The sequence below is a fragment of the Ammodytes marinus genome, assembly GCF_949987685.1.
Source record: "Ammodytes marinus genome assembly, chromosome: 19".
Lineage (NCBI taxonomy): Eukaryota > Metazoa > Chordata > Actinopteri > Uranoscopiformes > Ammodytidae > Ammodytes > Ammodytes marinus.
Window position 1 is genome coordinate 813926 of NC_137223.1, and position 12557 is coordinate 826482.

At 44.2% G+C, this 12557-nt stretch overlaps 1 protein-coding gene across 1 annotated transcript in view; it reads left to right on the forward strand.

Annotated features, from left to right (window-relative positions):
- Nucleotides 1-343: 343 nt before the first annotated feature.
- usta (uronyl 2-sulfotransferase a) overlaps nucleotides 344-12557 on the forward strand; it is a 62240-nt gene continuing 50026 nt past the window's right edge. Inside the window, 2 exon segments of the mRNA XM_080048446.1 lie at nucleotides 344-700; nucleotides 703-1002. Of these exon segments, the coding sequence (XP_079904572.1) occupies nucleotides 679-700; nucleotides 703-1002 (322 nt within the window). The 5' untranslated portion in view covers nucleotides 344-678.

Here is a 12557-nt window from a genome sequence, read left to right on the forward strand (position 1 = left end):
GTAATCTAACTGCATATGTAAAAAAAAAAAAAAATCCCCCTTCCCCTGAAACTGCATAGTGCACCTTGTACGACCTACAGTATCAACATTATGTAAAAGCTTTGGATAAACATCACTATTGGACACCTACTGACATTAACACAAATCGATTCACAGCTGTCTTAAACTATAATTAACTGCCTGTCCGCGTGCAAATCACACTCTTGTTCTCGGCATGCCTACTACAGACTTCTCCCTCTCTATCTCTCTCCGTGTCTGAACGCTGGGTGACGCTGTTTTACGCACTGCAATATAGAGAAAACCCAAATCCATGCACGGGGTGGAAGTTTTTTCCCCTCTTTTCCACGTTCAGTAGTAATCTGACACCCCAAAAAAAAGAGACTCAGAAGGCGCAGAAGGATGGACCCTTAACTCGGCTGGGAGGACGGACGGAAGGAAGGAGCAGTAGTCATCCAACGAGCGCAGACGAGAGTGGACCGAGCGGAGAGAAGCGAAAGAAATAATAATAATAAAAAAAAAACTCTGTGCTCAAAGAAGGAACAACAACCCCCGTGGCTGCGGCAGCGGTTGGAGAAATCTGGGTGCCCTGAGCGCGTCTCCAAAAACCCAAATCAAATCAAACTGGTGGTCCCCTTGTCCAATGGTCTCCAAGCGACAAGTTCCACTTTCCACAGGCGGATGGGTGACTTTCCACGGCGCTGCTTTGTGAGGAGGAGATGATGAAGAATTTCAGCAGCAGCAGTCCCCTCCACAGCAGCACTAACAACAACCAGCAGACTCCCAACAACAACAGCAACAACCACCACGTCCGAGAGCGAAACAACAGCCGAAAGTACAGCAGCAGCAGCGGCGGCTTACTCTCTGCCATAGTGCCCTGTCGGTTCTCCTTGCGAGGTTATGGTTTCTGCATGGCTACGCTGTTCTTCTTCTGTTTCGGCTCCCTTTTTTACCAGCTGAACGGAGGACCACCTAAAATCCTGCTGGACATGCGACAGTATCTCGGTAAGAACTTTTTTTTCTTTTCTTTTCTCCTCCTGCAGCAGCGCTGGTTTGGAGCGCGTCACCGCCGTCAGAGAGATTATTTTGCTGTTGAATGTGAGAGTTGCTGCTCCACACATGTCTAGACGCCCTTCTTCTCCAAAGGATTGGACGTGGTGTGTAAAAAAAAAAGTGGTGTGTTTTGCTTCGTTCGCGGCTGGGCAAACGTGTCTCTTTTGAAATCCAACCGGATACCTCATACACTCCAGAGAGGAGGCATCATCTTATCATTCCTATATCTTTATTGTGGCTGTATGTGAGTTACTGTAAGCGGACATACATTGTAGTAGGAGCGTGGATACGAAGGGGTTGAATGTGCACAAGGATCTCCGATTTTAAATACAGCCTGTATGCCATTATTTCGATCTCCGAACGTTTAACATTCCGACAAAAAAACCTGAGGAATGCACTCACACTTTTGCAACCCTTCAATATCAGTTCGGACATGTCGGAGCGTCATGTGGAGCTATTATGGTTACAAGTATAACTTAGCAACTGTTCAATTGAATACTGTGTGTGTGTGTGTGTGTGTGTGTGTGTGTGTGTGTGTGTGTGTGTGTGTGTGTGTGTGTGTGTGTGTGTGTGTGTGTGTGTGTGTGTGTGTGTGTGTGTGTGTGTGTGGAAGGTGACTGACAACTCTCCTTGTACAGTAGTCAGCTGGTGCGCTCCATCCACCACGCAGCGCTCATTACGCACGACTGGCACCGGGCGGCGGAACAAGGCGCAATAGTGTTCCTTAAGGCTGAATGTATGCTGGTGTTTGAGGGAGGGAGCCAAGCGTGGTACAGTATGTCTTGGACTCGATGTTTCTGTAAGCGCTGCAGTGAAAAAGCATGTGGGGTTGTTTGTTCAAAGATAGAGGTCGCAAATTGTTTTCCTATCAACGAGCTGGGAATCCGATTGAAATCTTTGAAGCCCTTCAGGGACCCGATTTCGTTCAGATGTGACACAGCACGGCAATACTATCGCTGACATTATAACATTATAACTTACTGGTTGACTTGCAGGAGGCAAGTGGATAAGAGCTATTACAGAAAGTGCTCCATGTGTGGCCACATCATCGGCATTGGTGTGTGTGTGTGTGTGTGTGTGTGTGTGTGTGTGTGTGTGTGTGTGTGTGTGTGTGTGTGTGTGTGCGTGCGTGGGTAGGATAAGATGTAACAAGACTCAGAGAAGGAAGTCTTTGCTTGTGGGTTTATCTGTGGGTTTAACCAGCTGATACCCTACAGAGTTGATTAGTTGTCAACATGTGTCTGTCACTGGTACAGCTTGTGTGTGTGTGTGTGTGTGTGTGTGTGTGTGTGTGTGCGCGTGTTGAAATGTGGTTGTGTTCCTACCTATTTCTCACATAAGGCTTGAGGCCTTTATGACGTGATAAACATCTGGAACAGAATGAGAGTCACTCACCAAGTCAGCCACTAATCCCGTGGGTCAGATTGGTTTCCTGTAGGCACGCACACACACACACACACACACACACACACACACACACACACACACACACACACACACACACACACACACACACACACACACACACACACACACACACACACACATCTCACACCTGCACACACGCCTGCACACTGCACTGCAGCTGCTGCACAATATTGTCAAGAAGTGGTTTTGATTTGATTTGGCCCCGCTATTGCAAAACATAAACACAGACATTTCCTACGTGTCATTCTCACTGCATATCCCACAAAATGTCGTGCAGCTTTATTCGGAGATCATGGAGAGCTTTAGTAATTTCCTTTTTAAGTGCAAGTGGATTGACTGAGTAGACACTACACACACACACACACACACACACACACACACACACACACACACACACACACACACACACACACATCACACACACTCAATGAAGCAACATTTCACTCTGATGAAACTTTCCAGCCTAATTTGATTTTACAGAGTTGCAGCAGTCCATTCAAGTTAATTTTAATTTTCAGAGTAAACTGCACAGAGCAAAAGATACTTGCACTATCCATTTTCTCCCTCTGCCTCTCTGAGAAGTGCTCTATAAGCTGAACACACACAGGCACGCTTTAGTTGTCAGATGAATCTCGGACACCTTATCACGCCGGAGGAAGCAGATGTGTGTACTTTTAGCGCAGATAAGCACACACACACACACACACACACACACACACACACACCAGAAAAGCAGACTTCCCGCGTACAGAGATAAAAAGCTAGTATTTTGCACCATCAGAACTCAAACATTTGTGGATCTACAAGAGTAAAATAATCCGTTCAATGGAAGATGAGTAAGCGTCTGGGCCCACCTGCAATACGTCACCTTCACTCTCAAGACCCTGAGGGGCATAAGCCTTGACAAACACACTGACTCCTCTATACTCTATCGACCAAAAGGGGTGTGTGTGTGTGTGTGTGTGTGTGTGTGTGTGTGTGTGTGTGTGTGTGTGTGTGTGTGATCCTTATGTAACAGTGACACAAAACAACTGTAGCGCCTCTGCCGGGGTCTGGATGAGTAATTCTCTCCGCTCATTACGATGCCGGGGCAAAGGAGACAGGCCTTTGTTCCACAATCAGATGGATGGCTGCAAGTATAGTTGAAAGGAAAGGATGTGAACACTGTGTAAAAGTAATTGATGCATTTCATTCCAGTAATATAAAGTCATAGTATTCGGGTAACTTTTCTAAAAAGTTGGACGTATTGGGATGTGAATGGATTGGAGATATGTTTTAAAAAGGTTTCCCTTTCTTTTTTACAGTGGATTCTAAAAAGGTCTGATGTAGTGTTGTTGTGTGGGAGAAGGATGTGAGAGGAAGAACAATGTAGATAGATAGGCTTCAGATGTGGTCTGCTCATTGCTTTGATTCTGGAGAAAAACCTGTGGTCTCAAGCACTTGAAGGTGGAGTCAGTGATTCCGGAGAACGTTTGTTGTCAAAATCACTTTTTGAAAGAATCAGTGACTATCCCCTCACGATCCGCTTCGTGTCAATAACGTGTGTGAAAAAATCCCTAGGCTCTGTATACGCCATGTTGCTAACGGTGATCCCCCTTTGTTTACATGCCTGTTTACAAAGACTAGGACGTGTCACACAGTTCATACACAGATCATAAAGAGATATTCAATGTTTTTGACACAAAGTGATTTTTGACAAGAAGCGTTCTCCAGAATGACTGACTCCACCACCTTTACGATAGGAGATGGGAGGGGTTAAGTGGAGTGCTCGCTGTGCAGACTGTGCCTGTGATTTTATGGTAAAATGGCCTGGTTGCTTTGAAACTGAAGTTTTGGAGGAAAAGGTATATTCCACAGTTTTCCCTCTATATATCACCTTCACCACTGTCTCTCCCCGACTCTCTCTGTCACTCTGCAGTCACCAACTGGAATTAATGTGAAAATAAAGGGGGATTTTCAGCTTTAATAACTCCTCCTAATGTATGTATAATACTGCATGTGTGTGAAGGGCAGGCTATAGCGGCCACTTATGAGCATCCAGCAGTGATTAGTGGATGTATTTACCTTAAGCTGCCTTGTGTTACTTTTGGCTGCACTGTGCCAAAGAAATGAAGGCGGGGAGAATTCATGGTGGGGTGAATGTGAACGTGGGTGTGCATGGGAAAAAAAGGAGAAGTAGATTGATTTAGTGTGAGAGGCTGCTTTAGGTGTGTGTGTGTGTGTGTGTGCGTGTGCGTGTGCGTGTGTGTGTGTGTGTGTGTTTCTCTCTGTCAGACGCACTGTAGAGGGAACAGACCCCGTTTTGTTTTGGCCGGCAGGGAGGTGGTGGGTGTTTGAGGGTGTCACTCAACGTATAGCTGCAGTAGCTGAAAACGCTTAGTCCTTTTAGACCTGGACACCACCGCCTGTGCTTTCCCTGACTTTCACTTTCACGTTCTCTCTCTCTCTCTCTCTCTCTCTCTCTCTCTCTCTCTCTCTCTCTCTCTCTGTCTTTCTGTCTTTCTCACACTATCATCCTCTCTTACTCGCACACACACACACACACACACATACACACAATAACACACACACACGTACACAGTGACATCTCATCGTCCAGTCCAGCTGCTTTTCCAACGAGCCTCCGTTTGAGTGATGTGTTCCGAAGTTGTGCGTGTGCGTGAGTCTACATGTGGGAATGCGCATGTCATATATGACTGTGCAGCCGTGATCCCCCCTGAGAGGTTTAACTTGGCCGAGGTCTCTGACTGAAACCTGAATAGATTTAAATGACTTTTTCAATAAGTGGACAGCTCGTTTTAACGCTGGGATCAACCTGAACCTGAACTTGACTGACTGAATTAACCGTCATTAGTACTATTCAGTTTAGGAATCTATTTTTAATGTTTTTATAAAAGCAGCTGTCTCCAACACATAGCAGAAATATGGGCTAAATATGTGAACGGATTGAGCGAAGACACAACCCTGCCAGAGTGCTAGGCCATAAAGCCATGGGTTTGGCTCCTTCTTCCGCTATTCACGATCTCACACACACAAACACACACACACACACACACACACACACACACACACACACACACACACACACACACACACACACACACACACACACACACACACACACACACACACACACACACACACACACACACACACACACACACCATGCATATATATCTCTGAAGTGACATTTCAAATACGAGTTGACTCTCAGTTCTCAGTCTGGTTCTCAGGGAGTGTGAATGTGTTGATGGGAAAGCGGGGCTTTGCTCTTCTTTGATATTGCACGCCATCCTCATGTAGCTCCCTGGAAAGAGCAAACAGAGAGAGAATGGTCTAAGCATGTATTTCTGTGTTCCCTCAAATCTGCCTATCATTCAGAATGGATATTTCAGGATTAACCAGCAGCACAATTTCGGCAGTACATTAATATTATTCACAAGTCTAAGGCTCTGGACATGTGAATGAATGTTATGTGCTTTTAAAAAACACAGGTCTTCCTATGTGTTTGTGTGTTGTTCCAGCTCCCTATCTCCCCCTGCCATTAATCAAAAAATGTTGAAGGAACTCTGCCAGTGCTTCTGCCAGTTTCTCACTAAACTCTTGCCTCTCAAAAGGAACTCTGTAACCTTAAAAGACTGTGTTGGAGTGAGTGGCATACTGCAGGGCTGTGTGTTTGTTGGTGTGGATTAGACAGGTATGTGTGGTGGTGGTGGACACAGAAGAAGCTTCAGGATATATCTCTCCTCCTCCCTCCATTTTTCCTTCTCTTCTTATTCACAGCATATACAGCCTGGCCAGTGAGTGAGTGGGACAGAGCAAACTGTTTAAGTTCATTCATGTAAAGTTTAGTTTGGCTGCTGGCCTGCTTGGAAGGAAGAGTTCTACAAATAAACCTTACACGTATATACAGTATATAGAGGATAAGAGAGGGAAGGGATGCAGTGAAGGGGGGGGCGGAAGTGACGGCATGGCAGCTTGATGTAAACAAACAATTCTCCTCACTCATCTCACATACAGACATTAATACAAACACAAATACAGTGAGTGTGTTATAGCATTCTCTTATGACAAGTGCTAATTGGACAAGAGACTGCCAGGCTGACCTTAAATGCCTTGCTTAAAGGGAAAGATCCCAATTCACTTTCCTTGTACTTGCTGAGCCTTTTGAATCTGATATGTTTAAAGTTACACAAACCAGCTCCACTAACCTCAAGCCTGACCCGCCGCCCTCGTTTGCCTTAATATGATCCACACACACACACACACACACACACACACACACACACACACACACACACACACACACACACACACACACAGGAGGAGACTGACACACACAAACACTATACACATGCAGAAGAGCTTTGTCGAGCGAGCCAGACGTCTATGTGTGATTTTTGGAGCACACTCGCCACGCCATTCACACCAGTACGCCCACTTCCTGTTGAAGGATATATTAAAAACCAAGTCTCTATTTCATCCAGTCAACGTTGTGTCCTTCAAACTCACAATGTGAGTGAACCACTGACTCTTGCACCAAAGTGACCACTGAGTCAATTTAATGTCGTGTCAAATAAAATGCCAGCACAGCAGGGTTCTGTCAAGCTGTCGCTCAACTGTTATAAAAGGACCTAACCCATGCAGTTGCCAGGTGTCTACCAGTCAGTCTGACTGTGTGGGGGTGAGAGGGTTGGGCATGTGGAAAAATACTTCCACTGCCCATTTTATTCCCTCACACCCCTTCTCATTTTACTTGTTATTTACACGTGTAATGTTTGAACAGAGGTGGCAAACCAAAGCACAAACACAGATTTTATATTTAATACTAAAAGGCTGCCGGTCCAAGATAATCTCACATTGAGGGGGGCGAAGACGGAATAATATTTTTGGTCCATTCAACACCTCTAACTGACGAGGTGAAGGCAGGGCAGCTTGGCCTACTTCCTCCATGTTCTCTCTCCTCTTATAGTATAGGTTAGTCCATGTGGAAGTGTTGAGGAAAACTTTTAAGTATCACCGGCTCCGACAGACCCCAAAACAACTGCTGCAAACATGGCGTCACATCCATCCAGCCACCGAATGCCAAAACAATCAGACGGCGCGTCATTTCCTCCAGGTTGGTTAAAAAACAAGCGTCCCTCCCTGCCGAGCCACACTCTGTTTATCTACCTGCGTTCTAACAGCATGCCAGCTTGTTAATTGGGTTGAGGGGTCAACACAGAGATAATGGTTTTTCTTTGAAATGGAAACCAAACATTTTTTTCCCTCTGATTTTCATTGGAGGATGCAAACAAAACAAAAAGCAGAAATTACTTTAGATCAATATCTTATGATCGTTAAGAGTAAGTTTTTAAGTTCTGCATATCCGGTAAATTAAAATAGTATATATCCGGTAAATAATATTTTGCATTCCTTATTTTTTCTGGTTATGTTACTAAATGAAATGTCGACCCGGCGATTACGTAATACAAGCAATTAGCATTACCAATTAGCATCTCCATGCCTGAGAGGCTTCTATTGCCCTCTCCACAGAGACGGGCACGCACTAAAAAACAACACAGGGTAATTATCCTCCATTAGTGCATTTGTTTTCACCACACACAAAAGGGAGCAGATGGGAAACAAATTACCGACGCTGTGAAACAGCAACTGCTGTTCAAGGCTTACTGAGCAATGATGGTTGTAACCCAAGAGAAATACCAGATGAATTTATGGGCATTGGTTTGTGAGTGGACGTGTGTGCGGTGCTACTGTGTGTGTGTGTGTGTGTGTGTGTGTGTGTGTGTGTAGTGTCGCTGCTCTTGAAAAATGACTGCAAAGGATTGATCAAATTAAGTTAGAGGGGAGAAAAAGTTTAAGTTGTGATGTGCTCAGCTAGATACAGATAGATTTTAAATCACATTTCAGGAGTTTGGGTTGAGTTTCTTTCCAGCTGTGCTGTGCATCTCACTGTTGTGTACAGTATATCCTAGCTTTAGTAGTGCTTGTTTAGGCCTGTTATCACACTGTGTGGAGCAACTCAGGCTAGCATTGCCCTTATGCTATACTAAGCTATAGCTAAGCTAAGACTCTAAATCACAAACCTCCATAAAATGTCAAATGGTCAGTTTTTACACTGAGTTGTTCGTAAAGAAAGAGCTAACTATAACCTGTTGATTGGCAAGCTTTGGAGGGATTTCCGAAAATGTCTCCTTTAATTAAGAGACATGAGTGTGGGATCAATTTGATCAACTTTTGGCAAGAAGCCGAGCAAGTCTAGTCCCTGAAATGGGCGAACTACTCCTTTTAGAAGCCTTTATAAGCCAACTTCTTGTTGTTAAAAGTAAGACATGTTCTACAAAGCCCTTTAGCTTGAGTCTATTCATTTCAGCCTTCTGTAGTTAAATATACATCATGCATCAGCTCAGAAAGGGGGGTTGTTTTTAGGAACTTTGTGCAGTTTTCAAGCACACTGACTATGGCTTGTTGTGGTGACTTTAATGTCAGCTCCTGTGGTGCTGTGTGGACGGGTGGGTGTCTCTGGGCCCTTCAACTATCACTGGGTGGTACCAGCCATCCTGATGCTTGTAAGACGGCAGCTATACGTGCATCCCATAATTTAAAAGATCAATGGGATAACTAGAAGTCCTGTGAGAAAATGAGGTGTCCGCTTATACAATCGAATGCTGCTGCCGCTCTAATCAGCCATGCCCTGAGACCTCTAATCTACAATCCTGACATAAATAGAAACAGAATAATTGCAGTTCTGCTACGTGTGCGATGTTGATTTTTTTGGGATCTGCTTTTCTCTTGCCCTTCCTCATATCTCTGTGCCCCTCGGTGTTTGTTAATCTATTTGGGGGAAGTTTTCTTTGCTGACTTTGGCGAGTGTTTGAAACGCTCCACATTCCTCTGTTTATTGCCACAAGAACACCCAACATGTTGAGCCCTTTGTGTTTTCTGTCCCCTTGGTCACACATATATAGGCCCATATACGCACGTCGTCGAAAACAGCAGGTCCGTGTGCGGTCACTGAAGGCAAGCAATTATTTTCAAATTGTATTCACAACGCCTTTCTTCCTCCGAGTAAGGGGTGGCGGCGCACATAGCTAAAAAGCCAAAAGTAATTGGTTGTTATGGGACTTGTTAGGCAGAAACATGTTTTTCCCCGGTGGTCAGCGGACATACCTTGTTCAAGGAACTCTGCCTGTATCTTTATTCTGAGTGAGTTCACCACAGCCCTGTCTGCAAGCCTCGTCCCCGTGGCAATGAAAATGTATGGTTTAAAATAGCAGCTTTAAATATACAGCAGGGCAGATAGAGCCGCCATGCCCAGCCCATGTTGTTAAAACCACTGCATGCTGGTTTGGGTAAAATGTATTGCCTTGCGCTTCAAAGTTTTATTCAGCCTACTATGCCCTTGGGTTTTGCTGAGTTAAATGAGAAAGAAAGTTTTTCGTCTGTTTTATCCAATTTTATTTGGCTATTTGGAAATATAATCTAATATACTAGAGTATTTCCGAACTCTTTAAAGCAACTTTAATTAATATATAAGGATCAAATGACTGTACTATAAGTGATGGGCACACAGGGAAGTATAGTAAAACCTGGCTATGCAGTTCAACTCAGTTCTATATAGCGTTTTCTTTCTCTCTCTCTCTCTCTCCACTCATTGCTACGGTTGTCTGGCCCCGCAGCTTTTTCACTGGTTTGGTTTCTCCTTTTTTTTCTTCTCTTTTATCACAGTTTTCTTGCAAGTGGCCAAAACATGAATTGTGTGTTAAGGATTCTGCTTCCAGACAGTTGCAGCTTTAAGCCACTATGATAACTTTGCTGTGCTTGATTATGTAATCCTAACATGTTCATTTGTAGCTGTTTTTAGAACGGTCAGTTGAGTCCACTGTACCAGTGTTCATGAGGCCTCGTTATGTGCTGTCCCGTTATTCTTAGAAATAGTCAGTGTGAAATGTGCCAGTTATTTGGTTTGATTATCTGATCAAAATCTGTGTGCATTTGCATAAGCTAAATGCTCCATCTCTTTATTCATTCTATTCTAGCTCTTCCCTTGATTTCAGTCGCGTAAAGTCGCAAGGTTGTCCAAATAATCCCAACAGTTGTTGTTTTTCCCAGACACCACGACTGAGCCCCCAGGGCATTGTCAGCTGTGGCTTTTTTCAAAGTCATCAGAAGTTGCCTGTTTGTGATATGATAACCAAAACATATTATCATGTTCTATAGCCTTCAGCCTTTATGATTATGAGGGTCTTTCATCTGCTGTGAACAGGCTTGTTTGCTGCAAAAAGCCCCCAACAGAAATGACGAAAGAAAAAAGTAAATGTATGTGATTTATTTCATCGATAATATACAACTACTGCGAGGAATAACTTTTTTTTCACTTAACGACTTGGTTTAGTCTAAGAGCCGACCTACGCTCTGCACTCCAACTTTAGGTATTTTACAAGGAACACACTCTTCACACAAGCCTGAAAGAATGCATTTACTTTTGTTTAGCAAAAGATAGTCTTTACACAGCCACTCCACATATCTGAGAGCTTAGCCAAATAAAGAGTAAAAAAACTAAAAAAAATTGCCTCCCGCCCACCCCCGGTCCATACAAAGCATTATGCAACAGTTCCTTCACTCACAAAGTCATAACTCTGTAACTGAGACAATGGCCTGAAGTAGTACCTGTCTGCTTGAAGCTGTCTACTCTGTGACTTGAAAGTGTTCACCATAAGGTTTGAAAGCCTTCAGCTGACACACAGTTATTATTATCATTTTACATGCTGACACCAGAGACAGTGCAAGACGTCAACACAGAAAGGGTTTGGATGGGAATCTGCAAAAAGTGTCTACCCTGCTGCCAATATTTCCATAATGCCATCCATAACATCAGTTTGAATGTCAAACCTAATATAGATGAATGTATTATTATTAATTTTATTTTGTTACTATTTGAAAGACTGAGGACTGTCCCATCAAAAACTGTTTTAATCCCTAGAGTATTATGTACAGCATTCCACATCACCAAAGACATGACATCTTGACGCGGTTATCACCAGTCACTCTTGCTGTCCTTATTTGCAACGGGTCAAATCCTATATTAACAATGCTTAGGGAATGGAGGGATGTAATTGCTCTGGCGCTTCTTGGCTTGGCAGAGACCAGTTCATGTGTGGATGGCAAAAGGAGGGGGGTTTCTCAGTCGCTCCGACAAAAGCATTTTTGAAACGGTCCGATGGAATGTGTTCGTCCCCCGTGGAAAGCAAACCTCACCTCGGCCAAATCTCACACCCCTGTCCCAAAATGTGCTCTCTTTCTCTGAAACCCACATTTGTCCCCCACCTACTAACTTCTCTCCCCCTGTCTTTTCTAATGTGCCTCTTTCTCTTTCCCTCTATCCTCCCACGTGTCCTATATGAAGACAGGAGGGCAAAATGGCTCCGACGGCACGTCATGCCCACCCCCAAAAAAGTGAGGGTTAGTGCTAGAATCCACATCCTGCCTTCACCTGTCACACTTTTGAAAACCCAGCCCTGTTTATCCTTCATGTTTACCCGGCATACAGCAGATCATTGGCCTGCCAAAGCCCCAGCCCAGACACACTGTAGTGCTGCATTTCTAAGCTGCAAACCACAACCCTGTACAAATGTTCTGGTATTGGATAAAAACCACATTTCTCCAGATGTTTTGATGAAACATCTTGAGTGAAAGCAACACAGGCCAAAGTTAACAAAACTCTTTATCCTAAAGACACACAAACGCCCAGCTTCCAAGAAACGTGTTCTCCCTTCCTGTTCGGTCAAGACTGAGGTTGAGTCCTTATTCTGGGCAGGGGATTGGTTCAGCAGAGAAGGCAGCGGGCGTGGTAAGTGGGGTTGATTACACGGTTGGAGATTGATGGGTTGCATTGGACTGGTGTGTGTGTGTGTGTGTGTGTGTGTGGGTGTATGTGTATGTGTGTGTATGCGCTTGTGGGTGTGTTTGTTTGTGTGTGTGTGCATGTGTGGGTGTGCGCACGTGGGTGTCAAAGAGAAAGTGATTGACTGAAATGTAAAGCTTGGACCTTAGTTACTTTGTGACCAACCAGAGAGGAT